At 40.1% G+C, this 15017-nt stretch overlaps 2 protein-coding genes across 2 annotated transcripts in view; one reads left to right on the forward strand and one right to left on the reverse strand.

Moving 5' to 3' along the window:
• The window catches only part of acap1 (ArfGAP with coiled-coil, ankyrin repeat and PH domains 1), a 28529-nt gene extending 21920 nt beyond the window's left edge, over positions 1-6609 (forward strand). Inside the window, exons 21-23 of the mRNA XM_032583409.1 lie at positions 2141-2251; positions 2330-2391; positions 5909-6609. Coding sequence (XP_032439300.1) covers positions 2141-2251; positions 2330-2391; positions 5909-6006 — 271 coding nt within the window. The 3' untranslated portion in view covers positions 6007-6609. The remainder of the gene's footprint in view (positions 1-2140; positions 2252-2329; positions 2392-5908) is intronic.
• Positions 6449-13405, reverse strand: slc16a13 (solute carrier family 16 member 13). The gene is made up of 7 exons (XM_032583410.1): positions 13181-13405; positions 11973-12206; positions 11190-11333; positions 10767-11023; positions 9568-10099; positions 7597-7866; positions 6449-7181 (listed from the first exon to the last, which is right to left on the reverse strand). The coding sequence occupies exons 2-6, from the start codon at positions 12199-12201 to the stop codon at positions 7628-7630; spliced, it is 1401 nt and encodes a 466-aa protein (XP_032439301.1). The 5' UTR covers positions 12202-12206; positions 13181-13405; the 3' UTR covers positions 6449-7181; positions 7597-7627.
• Positions 13406-15017: the final 1612 nt, after the last annotated feature.

The raw sequence follows: 15017 nt of genomic DNA on the forward strand, positions 1-15017 counted from the left end.
GAACTATAGAAGTCTCAAGGAATGGAAATAAATCAATCTAATCTGCAGAAACCAAACTAAGTGGAGGACATTAAAAACAAATGCCGACACGTCCAGGTCTGGAAATCCAAGCAAAATCACCAGAACCGCAAGATTCTGGCAGAAAACCCTAAACTGCCTTAACTTGACCTTCAGGAGGGTCTTGCTGCAGTAGACATGATGGTGGATGGTTTAACCATCCGACAGAGGCTGAACAAGATGAAGTTCTTTGGGAGGTGTGCAAGAAAGAAACCTGAAGAAGAACAGGAAACCTCTGGAATATCATTTATTGGACAGATGAGTCTGAAATGATTTTTTTGGACACTGCAACAGAGGGCATGTCTGACTGTTTGCAAAAACTGTAAAAAAAAAAAACAGATGCAGGTTCATTATCTGACTCCTCAGTTGCGTAAAAACTCTATAGATTCTGCGTTTTAGTGACGGCGTCTTCTTCTGAAGTTTTGGTTTCTACTTCTGAAGTTTTTTTTTCTTCTGACTTTTACCAGTGTTTGCATTGTTTCTGTTTTCGTGCTTCGCGTACGTTTGTTCTGAAAATCCATCTTTTTAAAGCAGTTCTATAAACTGCTGTGTGTTGTAGTTCCTGTTGTGGAAACACAAATAAAGTGCAACTTCCTCCATTTTCCTCCAGCAGCTCAAAAAAAACAATGAAACGATTTGTTTCAGTGAACTGAAGGCAATTTCTTTTACAAAAATCATATTTCCATACGTACGCCACCACTCGCACTTATACACGTTAGTCAAAGATGTGGAACAAGCATCCTTTTGCATAATCCTAAACAGTAGAACGTGTTATGACATTTAGCCTGATAGGAAAATGTGTCACCAACGTCTCAACTATTGGCACATCTGCTGCAAATGCACATAAACCACCTTTTGCCAGTGGGACGCTTAGTCAGCAGATGATATTCCTCATTTTGTTTCAAATCAAACCCATCTGAAGTGTTTAATGCTAAAAAAGTTCCACTTTAGACTCGCCTGACCAATGCACTTGGTTCCAGTGAAGGTCCCAGTATAGCTCAGCAAAGTCCAGCTTCATATTTATAGGACAGAAAACAAACTGATGATTGTTGTGGAGTCAATCTTTGCTTCAGTGATGGAAAATATTTTTACACCTCCTTCTTATCCTTCTCACTGTTCATCATAGAAAGATAAACTTGGGATCTTACCCAGCTTTGTTTGTTGCATCGTTTTAATTATTGTTCTCACTGTATTTATACGAAGAAGTTTAGTCGGAGTAGCAGTTTTCGTAGATTTTTGCAGCCAATACCTTCTTTATAAGGATCCACATACATCTTTCATGAGACTTACCTGGACGGTATGTTCTGGTGTCTTTCCCCTTTTGAAAAGTAGAAACGGGCCTCTGTGTGTCACATCCTGTTTCCCTAAGGGAAACAGGAAGTCGTTGAGTACTAAAAGTTCCTAGAAACTTTGATCAACTTAAAAAAGTTCAGCATGAAATAAAAAAGTTATTTGACAGGAACTGTTTGCAGTATTGATTATGACAGTGAAATAAAGTTGTTTGTGTATATATATAATTTTTTTTTCAAGTAAAGTTTCTTTTTTAAAAACTTTATTCCACACTGCATAATTATGCTCAATTTTAATCACTTTTAATCTCTTAAGAATTGATTTTAATGTTTATTTCGTTTAAGGTTTAATAAGTTTGACAAACTTGATTTTTTTTTTTATCACTCTAAAGAAGTTTTTTATTTCTCTTCGATTCAAGTCCCATTTAGCCATCCATTTGTGCACAGAAAAAAACACATGATGTGTGAAATGCATCATTTTATGATCGTACATGAAGAACATTCAGACAAACCTTGAGTAATAACCCAATTATACAAATGTGAAGTTCTGTCACAAATCGCCTGCCTATCTTTTCATGTAGCTCAGGTTACTTAGAAGGAAGAGGATGCAGGACTGTTTATACAAAAATTCAGAAACAATATGAGGAACTAAAATATGTTTAAATCCTGTTTTGATTTCTGCCAGATTAAAACCGTAAATCCGTCCGAGCCACAAAGGCAACAAAAACCCACAGCCGTGGCGTCAGGCACAAATGCAAATATTCATCTGTAATCTGCTTTCCTTGTTTGTCCAGGTTGGTTTGCCTGTTCTTGAAACGAGGAGCAGACTACAACGCCCGAGACAAGAACGACAAAGACCCCATAACCATCGCCGTGGACAACGCAAACGCAGACATCGTCACTCTGTAAGCACTCGTGTCTAGAGAAACTCCGCAATCCGGCGCAGACAGACGCCGTTCTCACTGCGCCCTCTTACCTTTCAGGCTGAGGATCGCCAAGATGAACAAAGAGATGCGGGAGATGGACGGAGCCTTCGGCCAATCAGGTCCGCTTCCAGCGGGGCAGGAATGTGGGGCGGTGGTGGGCGGGGCTAGAGGTGGACGGGGTCACGCCCGGAAGAGAATCCAGGCCAAAATGAATCAAATAAGCGACTGGGCTTTGGGAGGGGTGGAACGATTAGCAGAGCTGAAATCAGACCTTAAAACATGAAAAATGTTACAAAAAAATATTTATATTCAATTCAAACCAAACAGTGGAGATGCAAGGAAATGTAGGGATCCTATCCTAAGAAGATCCTTGTGAATCACATTGTGAATATTAAAAGTGTTCACTCTGCCATTAAAATGCCAGATTTTTGTGATATGAAACAAAAATGAATGATTCAAAACCTTCCCACCTTTGATTTGATGGATATTCTGTACATTACAATTAAAAAATAATCACCTAGTCGATGCAAGATGGAAGCGAAGTTGAAGTCCAGCAGCTTGTTTGTTTTGGGGTCACACTTGCCATCAGGTGTAGCACTTCTAACTAAATGGAGCGGCCATTTTTTTCTGGACATCTGCCCATTTCGTCCGTTAGCTGAACTCATACCTTGCAGTAAAAAAAGTATTTTACATTTATTTTCTGGCGCAGAGTATAAACAAACTCCTGATTTATCCATATGTCAGGAAAGAGGAGAAGGGATGTAATGCATTTTGTCTAAACCAGCCGTTACTATCCATTACGGAAGAGGATTAGGGCCACCGAAGAAATTAAACAAATAATTCTGACTTTAGAGTCAGAATTCTGAGATTGAAGTCAGAATTCTGAGATTAAAATCAGAATTCTGAGATTAAAGTCAGAATTCTGAGATTAAAGTCAGAATTCTGAGATTAAAGTCAGAGTTCTGAGATTGAAGTCAGAGTTCTGAGATTAAAGTCAGAGTTCTGAGATTGAAGTCAGAGTTCTGAGATTAAAGTCAGAGTTCTGAGATTGAAGTCAGAATTCTGAGATTAAAGTCAGAGTTCTGAGATTAAAGTCAGAATTCTGAGATTAAAGTCAGAGTTCTGAGATTAAAGTCAGAATTCTGAGATTAAAGACAGAATTCTGACTTTAATCTCAGAATTCTTTTTTTTTTTTTTTCGGTGGCCCTAATCCTCTTCCGTAATCCATAGAGCCGTTTTGAACAGCGACTCAAAATTAATTTAGAGCCACGAATGTTACGTGACTTTTTGGGAACTGATAGGAATTTTGTTGTCATTTCTATAGAACTGCTGTTTTATTTCTTCTTGTAGGTTTTAAAATAAAGAAAAACATAAAACATTGTTAAAAAAAAAAAAAAAAAGACAGATACGTTTTCTGGGATGTTAATATTTGTGTAAATAATGAAAAAAAAAAAAAAACACCACATAGATTCAAACCTAAAGACAATCTAAAAAACACCTTTTGTTGTGGAAATTAATTGCAGTCATTCCATGACAAAAGAGTAAAAACTACTAAAAACCTGCATTTGTTAAACCATCTAGTCCAAAATGAAACCATACTCCCCACCGTTAAACACGGTGGCGGCAGCGTCATGATTTGGGACAACAGAGCCAAATAACTGAATCAAAAGGTGCTTCAACCAGGTTTTTTATTGCTTACATTTTCCCACCCAACAGACTGGTCTGTCATCTAGATTGTACAGGATATGATGTCAAAGGAGGAAGAGTTTTAAAAGGACTCATAATTATTTCACATCACACGAACCTGGTGTTTTTTACATGAGTGTGTGCTGTTCATATTCACACTAAATGCACATCGGCACTTTGAAGCAAAGCCTACAACTAAAATGCTAAATGTGTTTTCAACATTTAGCCGTGGTATAATATACGACAAACCTTTTCCAATAAGTTTGGATCTATTTCGACATTCTCACAACGACTTTTATCGCCTGTAAATATGAGCGTGGCGGTTCTCCCAGGTATCTAAGCTAAATTCAGGGTGCGATTTTGTTTCTCCTACTATTCTGTGAATAGTGGCTTGGTTTACGCTGTAATGTTATTAATTTATTGGCTCCTGTTAGTCAGGTTCTGTGCCTCTCTGGTCGGTTTGGTTGCTTTTTGTCTCCACGGTCCGTTCCTCCATGACTGCTGTGGTCAGTGTGGTCCGCCTGCCTTCGCTCCCGTCTCCAGTGGGAAGTAGTGGGGTGGGGTTGTGTTTGCTCACCAAGGAGGAGAAATGTGAAACGTGTTTGTCTGCTGGTCAGTTTTTGAAGTGCTCTGCTTTTTTCACTGTCTGTCTTTGTTGTGTGCTCTCCTCTGCCCTCTGAGATGTCCATCTGGTCTCAACTGCTTGCGCAGTGTGCCACCTGCAGAAATCTGAGAGGTAAATTGCATGTGCATGCCGTTCTGTGTGTGTGTGTCCGTTTGTTGTGTTGCATGCGTTGTGCTTCAGGGCTTCTGCTCGTTGAATATGCTCTGGGGGATTCTTGGAATAAACGCATATCGACCGAGTTTATGCAACTTTTTTTTTTTCTTTTGCTTTCTGTGCAAAAACAACTGGATTTAAACAAGAAAGTAAATGGTCACACCCCGTACGTTTCCACACTCTGTCATGTTACAGACACACATTCAAAGCATGTTTTTAAATAGACCAACAAAAAGTAGTGCATAATTGTGAAGTGGAAGGAAAAGGACACATTGTTTTCTGCTATGTTTTCAGACGAAGGTCTGAAAACGTTGCATGAGTTGATATTGGTGTCTCTACCAGCGTAGCGACCAACTCGTTGTTGTTCCTATTCTTTGCGAAATACAGAAACTCCAGCTCTGTCAGATTGGATAGAGACAGACCGTGAACACCGTGTTTCAAGTTTTGCCGTGGACCTTCAGTTGGATTTATATTTGGGCTTTGACTGGGCCTTTACAACACATGAATGGTCCCGATAGAAACATTGTGGACGTCTAGGGTCCTAGAAGGTGAACTTTTCTTCTACGCTTTTGCTGTGTCGCCTTGTTTTCTTTTTGCCACTCTCCCTCTAAGGTCACATTAGTGGAGAGCACAGCTAATAGTCGTCCTGCCAGCAGGTCGTCTGTGGGAGTCTGTGGGAGTCTGCAGCTGCTACAGCGTTACCGTGGGCCTCTTGGCTGCAGCGCTGATTTAATGCCCCCCTCGCCCAGCCTGTTAGTTTAGCTGGACTGCTTCATTTTTGTTGTCTTATCCTTTTCATGTTTAATTTTGGATTGAACAGAGCTCTGGAAGATGGCTAAATTTTGAATATTTTTTATAACCTTGTCGTATATTTTGGAGGATCAAAGTAAAGATACTTGAATGCAAATAAATCTTACATATTTATTTGCAAAAACCTTTCAAAACTCCAGCTTCCTTTCCTCCCTATTTAAGAATTATGCACTACTTGCAGTTTCTCTGTCACATTAATAAAATACCTTGAGGTTTGTTGTAGCAAAATGTGACAGCAATCCAGGGGTGTGAGTACTTTCGCAGGGGGATTGTACACTAAGAGCTGGGAGTTTCTGCACCTTTAAGAAATGTGAAGCTTCCAGCTTTAAGGCTCATGTTGTTTTTTTGTTTATATCTTCCAGGTGATGAAACGTACCAGGACATTTTCAGAGACTTTTCACACATGGCCTCCAATAACCCGGAGAAGCTCAGGCGCCGCAGTGCAGACCCTAAACCGTAACCGGCCATCACCCGTCCTTCTGTCCAGTTCCTCCTTTCACAGCCCTCAACCCAAACACACACACTTTTTTTTTTTTTACACAAATGTAGAAAAGATTGAGCTCTGAGGCTTGCAAACATTTCTCTTTGGCTACCGTCCACATGTTGAGTTTAGCTGTTGGGGCCTGGATGTTCCCAACAGGGAACGCTTTGTGTGATCACGTCAGCGCAGAACAATCGCGTCCAAGTGGAAACACTGGAGCAGCTTTATGAGTCCAGCATGAGGTGTTTTTATCCCCCACAGAGCGACGCTCTGCCAAGAGATCCTAATTAAAACCAGAAAATCTGATTTCTTTCCTCTTAAGTTTGCTTCCCTCCACCCCCCCCTTTCTAAAATGGGCTGTTTTTTTATTCTTCTTTTAATACTGACTTTTTAAAATGTTTGTTACAAAGAAACAGAAATATTACAAAAAGAGCATTTTTATTCCAATAAAATACCATAAAATCTATGCAGTTGGCAGATTTCAACTTTACAAAAGACAATATTTATGTGTATTTTGTCTACATCGTGTGACATCATCATCAAATTTGTATTTGACCAAATAAAACAAACAGTGCAACCGTGCGTTTCGGTGTGAGAGCTTTTCTCGTGGAAGTCCACCAGAGGGCGACAATGCATAAGGCTGGGATATACACAGAACCAATAGTCACACAGATTACCTGTTTAATGTGATTAATCTGAGAGTCTGCAGCAGCTTTGAATGCTTTATATAAAAATACCATAATTTGAGTTTATTAAAAAACATTCCTGCTAAGTAACAAGTTTTCACCTTTAAACAGTTGCCTAACCAGCGTTAAGTATTATCCAAAAGCCTGTTTGGTCGCAGCAACCCTGCCAGTAACCAGCAGTTCATTGTGACCCAGATGTTCACCCAGCTGTTCCCAAGGCCAAACATATTTGGTGTTACAAAGGCATTCTTGGTTTATGGTTTACAGAGGTTCAGAGAGCACGTGCAAACAAAATGAGAGGGTCATCGAGAAGAGCGGATGAGAAAACAATCTTGTGCTCCTGCGGAGAAACTTCTGACAACACCGAGTCGCTAACAGTGAGCAGAACAGACGTTCATTCGCATGACTTAGTAATAATACGGAGTCATCGAAGTGGAAAACTGCACCCTGGTCCAGGTTTGATGTGTGCTGTTTGGTATAAAATCAACAAACAAGCATTAAGAAACAACTTAAAATCTTCACAAAAAGACATTTAAAACCTGAGATTCTGCAGTAAAAAAACTGCAATAAACCATTTATGAACTAACTTCAGTCGATTTCGTTGCATATGGGGATTTCAAGGGTTGCTACCGACATCTTTTATACATTTCCTGCTGATAGACTCAGAAACAAAATGTATTTCAACACTTATTGCCCCAGCAATACTTGTTGTTCACAGTAATGTTTTCTTGCTTCTTAATTTCTTTGTCAAGTAAGATGAAGATGCACGTTCGCTGAAATGCATTGTTTTTTTTTTCTCCACTCCAACTCCGGCCTCTTTTCCTTATCCACAAGCTTTGGGTCTAATCCTCTCAGGTGTATTTATTAATAACACTCAGCTCACCTTTTGCAAACAAAGACGTTCCCCGATAAGATCACCGTTCTCTTTGTTCCGCGGTTTGATGGTTGAATTCAGGCGAGCAGCCGTCCTTCTGTCCGAGCTCTAAATTCAAAGTCTCGCTGTTATCAACGAGGACGGGTCTCTGAGGAGGTGGAGGCTCCGCGCAGGAGAAATAGTGAGGCAGCGTGGTCATGGTCAAACTACCGAGGAGCACAAAAGAGCCGGCGACCACAAAGGAGGCCGTGTAGTTTCCTGTCATGTCTCTGAGCCAACCTGCAGCACAAAAAAATGGAGTCGATTAGAGCTTTCCTTTCCCAGGGTGGAGTGGATAATCAACGTAATGCTTCAATGAATTTCAAAACAAAAGTTCAAATTTCAGAATTTTCTCCAAAAGTTAAAAGTACATGCTTATATATATATATATATATACTGTATATACACATATACTCACTAATATTGACTTGTATTGGGATTCATGCCCATAACTTATATTATCACAACTATAAGTGAAAGTGAAACAGAGTTAGCAAATTGAGCATGAACCTTTGAACAGTGTGCCGTCTCATCCTGAGTAATTAAAACAGATTACACAAGATGCTTTTATTAAGAAATAGTTCATTAAAATATCTAAAATTATCTACTTAACAGCAGAAAGGAGTTACAGAGCTGCTGTTTTCCTCTATGAAACCAAACTGAGAGTCGTCTCCTCCAATTCTCTCCATTGTTTCTCTAAAACAATGTTAGAAATCTCAGATTAGCCTAATCTCAAGTTAATAAAAATGTCTCAAAATAGTTTTTTTTCTCACTACTTGTGTGCCTCTTTTTTAATTTCTTTCATTGCGACTCAAATCAAATATAACAAACAGGATAATTAGGTAATGCAAGGCAGATGGTTATAATGTCACTGTTCAATCCTTTAAATCATCCATAGAATATTTAATGCTTTTGAATTACAAAGCAAGAACAATGCTGAAGCACACTCAGCATAATCAAATTGAGCAAACTTTGAGATTTCGGTAGTAGCTACTTTCAGGCTAACTTGTCTTTATAGGTTGATTGAACCTCTACAGGTGATCTTATCAAAAATACCAGAGCAATGAGAGCTCTGGTGGAGCCAGCTGCACATTTAAAACAAAAACAAACCATCATCCTCCTGCCACTTCCTGTCGTCTTCTTCGTCTTTCTCACTAGTTTCAACAGCCAGCTGTTGATGATGTGAATTGGGTGACGGGGAAAAAGTGTTTTGATGCAGAAACCCCCCCGCCCCGCATCATCCTAGCGCAAAAAACTTTGTTAACACTTTAATTTAGGGGGTGTCAACTTTGCATTTGGTAAAAATATGACACTTCTGATGCAAAGTTGCATAAAAACTTTCATTAAAAGTCCATTAAAATTGTCAACTTTGCATTAAAAGTGTCACTATTTAAAAGTGTTGACACTTTATGACAACAGTCGTAAGCATTCATGAAGACTCCTTTATCTTCATGACGGGTGTTATGTCACGTTTACGACGGTCTTATGCGCACCCCGTCAAATGAAGTGTTACCAAAACTTTTAATCAATAGAAAATGTGTTTTTTCGAAATAGGAGGGTTTCCATTAAGCGAGTTTATTTTCGTGATTTCAATTTGCGCAATTCTGCGGTTAATAGAAACTCAGCTGATGTTTAGCTCTGTCCCCTTAGAGACACAGCTAAGAGCCAGTCACAGAGCTACTGGTGCCATTAATTTGGGATTAGCTGCGTCTCCTTCATGGTCAGACATTGAATGACCTGTTGCGGTGTTTACATGTATCTGTTTTCTGGACAGAATCACTGACACTGACAGCCACACACTTTCTGTACTGTCTTTGTTTCCTTTCCGACAGAAATGACTGAGATCTTTATGCTTCAGCTGTCTGTGGACCTGTTTGTCTTGCTCGGTGGCTTGCGATGACAGTTGGTGTTAATTGTTGTGATGAATTGGTGAACTCTTACCTGACAGCGGAGTACCCAGCAGTCCTGCACAGCTCTCGATCAGCTGCAGGAGCCCAAGGCCTCCCATCATGCGCTCCACGCCCATGATCATCGGCATCACAGCAAACACCATGGAGGTCAAAGCGCCGGAGCAGAAACCGTAGAGAAGGCTGATCACAATCATTACAGTGTAGGAGCGCGTCAAGGAGCTCACGGGCAGCAGCATGATGAACACTCCCGCCAAAGCTGTCCACAAGGTCAGCAGATGCACCACCCGAAAGCGCCCCAAGTCCGAGAACCAGCCTGAGGCAATTCGGCCAAAAATGTCTGTGACGCCTGCAGCTGACATGATGAATGCCGCTCGGTACTCGGAGAAGCCCACCTGGCGGCTGTGGGCCACCAGGTGGAAATATGGCACAAAGTAGCCAAAGTTTAAAAGAGTTACACCTAAGGCGTAGGTGAGATATGGCCTCTCACAAAGCAGCGACACCTCCAGGTAGGAGGAGACTCTCTGCAGGAGGTCAGGCTGTGATGACCTGCTCTGTGAGTCCACCTGCAGAGACAAATAACTAATCACTGACAGAATTCACCATTTCTACTCAATTCTTCAATTAACGCAAACCTTAAACTTAGGGCTGGACAATAAATCTATGTGTGAACCAGAACCGCACAGCATTCTGGGACATGTAGGCAGAAGAAAGACTTTACCCCCTCCACCTGTCAAGGCGAGCTAAGCTGGTTTGTTGACATGAACTCACTCATTCTTTGGTTACCTAGTAACAACTCACTCATTCTTTGGTTACGTAGCAACAACTCACTCATTCTTTGGTTACCTAGCAACAACTTGTTGAATACCTTGTTTAAGCAGCAGTTTCAGATTTCACCAACATGCCGCCTAGCTGCTTAAAAATAAAAACCAAAGACTTTGAATGGAAACTAATAAAACAGGAAAGCTCACGCCACCAGTTTGGCTTTATTTTAGAAATTTAAAACAAGAAACTAATCCATAATTATCAATATCGACTGATCTGAAATCCTTATATCGTGATAGTGTTTTTCAGCCATATCGTCCAGCCCTACTTAAACTTTAAACACAACCCTACATATGGCTGTTCCCTTTGTGCTTAGAAGCATAAAGGGAAAACTTGCTGTAATACTTTTATTTAATAACAAAGTTTTATTCCTTATAGTTATAAAAACCGGAAGACAACATTTTCTACCTTTGTTGAGGCTTTAGAGAGACACTCTGGTCGGATAAGGGCTCCGCAGGCCATGATGTTGAGGCTGAGGCCCCCCAGGATGAGCAGGGCTCCGCGCCAGGTATATGTCTCCACCAGCAGCTGGAAAAGTGGGTTAAAAGCAAAGGAAGAAAGGCCAATGCTAGAGAAACCCAGTCCCACAGCCAGCGCTCGTCTACGGGTGAAGTTAGCCATGACTGTGGCCACCATTGGGGTGAAGACCAGCCCCCACCCCAAACCTGGAGGACAAAAGGCTAAATGAAGAAATAGAATTGTACTTTTTTCATCCAACCCTAAAAAAAGCACATCTAAACAGTTTAATTCATTTATTCTGCAGAAATAAGCAAAGAAAAACAAAAAAATACTGACCAGTACAGAAGTTTGAAAAGCTAATGCAAAACACACCTGAGATTACTCCCATAGAAAGGTAGAGGTGAACCAGGCAGGTGGCCTGTGAGGCCAGGATGAGTCCGAGTCCGGAAAGAAAACCTCCTGTCATCACAACCAGCCTGGCATTATATGCGTTACATAGAGCTGCACCCAGCGGGCCTGCAAAATAAACACCATAAATTAATCCTTACTAAACAAATCAAACACAGGATGTTTTCCTTGGATTTGAGAAAATCAAGAATTGAGTCATTTTAGAAAAGCCATGATAGAGTCACAGTGCAATACTTCCTTAAAATCAGCGTAATATACAGCGTTTGCCCAATTCTTGGCTTATTTTATTTTATGTTTCATGTTTTTCAGTATTTCAAAAACATAAAACCAACTTAAATATTAGTCACAGACAACACAAGTAAATATGAAATGCAGATTTTAACTGACGGTAAAATCCAAATCTACGTGGCCCAGTGTAAAAAAGTGATTGCCCCCCAGCTAAAACATAACTGTGGCTTATCACACCCAGGCTTGATCACTGCACAGCTGTTCTCAAGCAATTAATTCAAGAAACATAACTTGATTTTAAATTTCTATGATACACATTTATCCTAGAACTGTACTTTTTGCACAATAAATAAATTACTAATTGACCAAGTAGTAAGGTACTGTGTAATAGATAAAATCACTACATATTCTAGAGTTTTTCTTAGTATTTTAAGGAAATTGAGTGTCGTCTGACAGAGATTATTACAGTATTCTTTCATTATTTAAAGATAAGAAGGTAGGGTTCAACATTAGACTTACTGAAGAACTGCTGCGCTGCCAAGCCGATGGATGAGATCCAGGAGATGGCCTGAGCGCTCTCCTCAAAGTACTGGACGAACTCCACAAAGAAGATCCCCAAACCGCGCATCAGTCCAAACACGAGGCTGGTGCTGACGAACATCGCCACGACCAGCACCCAGCCCCAGCCTCCGTCCGGGCCTTCTGCTCCATCCCCCTGGCTCTGTGATTTCAGCTTTCCGTTGGCCATGTTATCTATAAACACGTGAGCACATATAAATATAAAATAAATAAAAGAGGGCTGTTAAAAGTGGACCTGTCAGGCTCTGGAAAAGCAAAAGTGCAGAAAAAGTCACAGATATTTGCAGGAGTTGACAAAGTGGTAATGATTAACCTCCAATGGGGCAATAAACTCTCGTGGTGTGGAGTATGTGAGACTAAGCTTCTTAACAAGTTGGCCTTCATTGACCTGATGTAGGTCAGAGGGCACTAGGAGAAGCTCCTCACATGCTGGTTATTGATTACTGATGGTGAACTGGTGTGCACAAGCAAATAAGCTATTACAGTGTCATCAGTAAAGTTCCACCTGAAAATGTCTAATTACACAACTCTCTGTAAAAAAAATAAAAAAATAAAATTACATGACAACTAATAAATAAAGCCATCATCAGAAACCTACATTTTCCTGGATTTACTAAATGAAGATGCCAAGATGTCTATCTACTGCAGTTAAACTATGTTGTAACTATTTGTAACCTAACCTGGAAACCACATCTCAAAAACTCTTAACGTTTCTTTAGAGGGACTTCTTTGATACATTTAAAATTTAAATGTAAACATTAACTTATAGTTTGATTGTACCTTATAACGTCGCTGCTCTAGTAAATGGACATGACGTAACGTCACACGGCCGTTACGTCGTGTGACGTAACGGTCACACGACGTGACCGTTACTGCTGTGCTGTTGCCACTAGTTATAAAAACAAAACACATAGCCTAAAGCGTGTACAATTAACACAGTTTAATAGATTCAACAAAATTATTAGTGGAAAGAGTCCAAAACATTTTTCAGAGCGAAGTTATAACGGTTATAAAGTGGGGGGGAACTAATAATAACTTAATTTCCTTTGACCCGGCCGGAGTGGACAGTTAAGACACCGGTCGCTAACCGCCTGCTAAAAAAAAAAAAAACTTATCCGAGATGTCCGTAACTCGACTCAACTACTCACCCAGTGTGTGTGCGTGTGTCAGCTCCACGGCACCTCATGGTCCACAGTGTCCCGGTTCAGAGCAGTAAAGTGAAAACATTAACAGGGTTTGTTACGGTGAGCCGGAGCCGCTGCAGCAGCTGAGTCTGCGCAGTCATCAGAGAACCAACTCTGCAGCTCACTGGATCCATCAGTGGTTCCGATTAACTAAATCCGTGAGAAATACAAGTGTTCTACATTTTCTGTTAATTTTAAACAGAATAAAACATGGTAAAAATGTGTAGTTGTTTAAAATGTTGGATTTTGTCTTATAAAAACCTTCTAATCCAGCAATTGGATTGTCCAGAAAGCGAATGGTCCGTTTAGTTTTTCTTTTGTTTGGTTTCCATGATTGACACTAGAGGGAAGCAACACTCAAGGTCTTGAAATCCGACTTGAGCAACTATAGCCTTTCCTCAATTACAATCAAGCTTTAATCACATTCAGAAAGAATCGTAGAACAGTTGATTTACAGTGTATATGGCCAATAAGTAAAATGAACATTTGCAAAATAAATAAAATAACGAAAATTAAATAAATTACTCAATAAATTAACTTGTTTTTTTAATAAAGCTGATCTGTTAGCTGGAACTACAAGTCAAATCAAGACACAAAAAATTATCACCACTTTGCACGTATTCGAGTTCACACGGCAGGATTTTAAAATTGTAGGCCAACTTTCAAAACCTGAAACTGTCATGAAGTGCGGGTGGTGTTGGTGGTGAGGCAGATGCAGCGGACCCAGGTTAGATGAATTATGATGATTTAATGATGAAAACCAGGCAAAACTACGAACAGCAGGCACAAGGAAACACTGAGGACGACTAGACTGGACATTGACGAAACATTGACGAGGACCCGACGAGGAACAAGGAACACAGGTGGAGTTAAATACACTGGAGGGTAATCACAGAAACGAGACACACCTGGGAACAATCAAGGGGAGGACAGGACAACGAAGAGACTAAGGACACAGAAAACTCTAAATAAACACAGAAAAACACAGATCCTGACAGAAACCACACAGGAGACGATAAAAAACCGTAAGTATAACCGGTTGGATCGTATCGTGTGGTGTCCAGCACACGGCAGGAGCAACACACCACACACTATCCGATTTCACTCACAACATTCTGATTCTAGGCAGAAAATCCCATAAAAACCCCGCCATACCATACTTGACTAGAGCAAACAAACATGGCCGACGATGCAAAAGCAATAGCGATAGTTTGTGGACTCATTCTAAGTGATAAGACGTTACAAAAAGAAAAGGCATTGGATTAAAGAGTGGAAACAGCGTGAGCAGCTGCTCTATTTGCTGCATTATGATATGGAGGTGAGTTCAGATTTTTCATTAACATTTGTTACTCTGTGTTTGGATTGTTTTCCGTTCTGTCGTTTCATTTAGCATCGCCAGCTTAAGTTTGATTAAGTATTTGCTGAATTGATGTTTACATTTAAAACAATGGGCACAAAATAATGTTTTGCGTCAGCAATTTTGCTCCAACTTTTCTCCTTGTCACTTCTGTTGATATTCCTTGTACAAAATGTTGAATAAATATCCATATTGTTCACATGTCACCTACAGACAGTCCTCCATCTCCAGTGTTCACCGAACTGTGGTCGTCCAATGTCAGCAGTTCTTTGTTTGGCATTCCAATAAAAAAATTTAATTGAATAAGAATCGTTTGACCGACCCAAAGATAGAACCCTAAATAACCTATTTAGACAGCTTATAAGCAAAATAAAGTTGACTTGGGGGTGAATTTTACTTTAAATTATAATATTAGGTAAAGAAAACAGGGTAGGAGTATAAATG

The sequence above is a fragment of the Xiphophorus hellerii genome, chromosome 14 (genome assembly GCF_003331165.1).
Source record: "Xiphophorus hellerii strain 12219 chromosome 14, Xiphophorus_hellerii-4.1, whole genome shotgun sequence".
Lineage (NCBI taxonomy): Eukaryota > Metazoa > Chordata > Actinopteri > Cyprinodontiformes > Poeciliidae > Xiphophorus > Xiphophorus hellerii.

Bases quoted from the DNA above. Each gene is read 5' to 3' on its own strand.
- slc16a13 (XM_032583410.1), bottom strand. From the start codon at position 12,201: ATGGCCAACGGAAAGCTGAAATCACAGAGCCAGGGGGATGGAGCAGAA. The intron at 11,334-11,972 runs GTAAGTCTAATG...TTTATTTTGCAG, and splicing joins GGCAGCGCAGCAGTTCTTCA to GCCCGCTGGGTGCAGCTCTA. The intron at 11,024-11,189 runs GTGTGTTTTGCA...TTTGTCCTCCAG, and splicing joins TTCTATGGGAGTAATCTCAG to GTTTGGGGTGGGGGCTGGTC.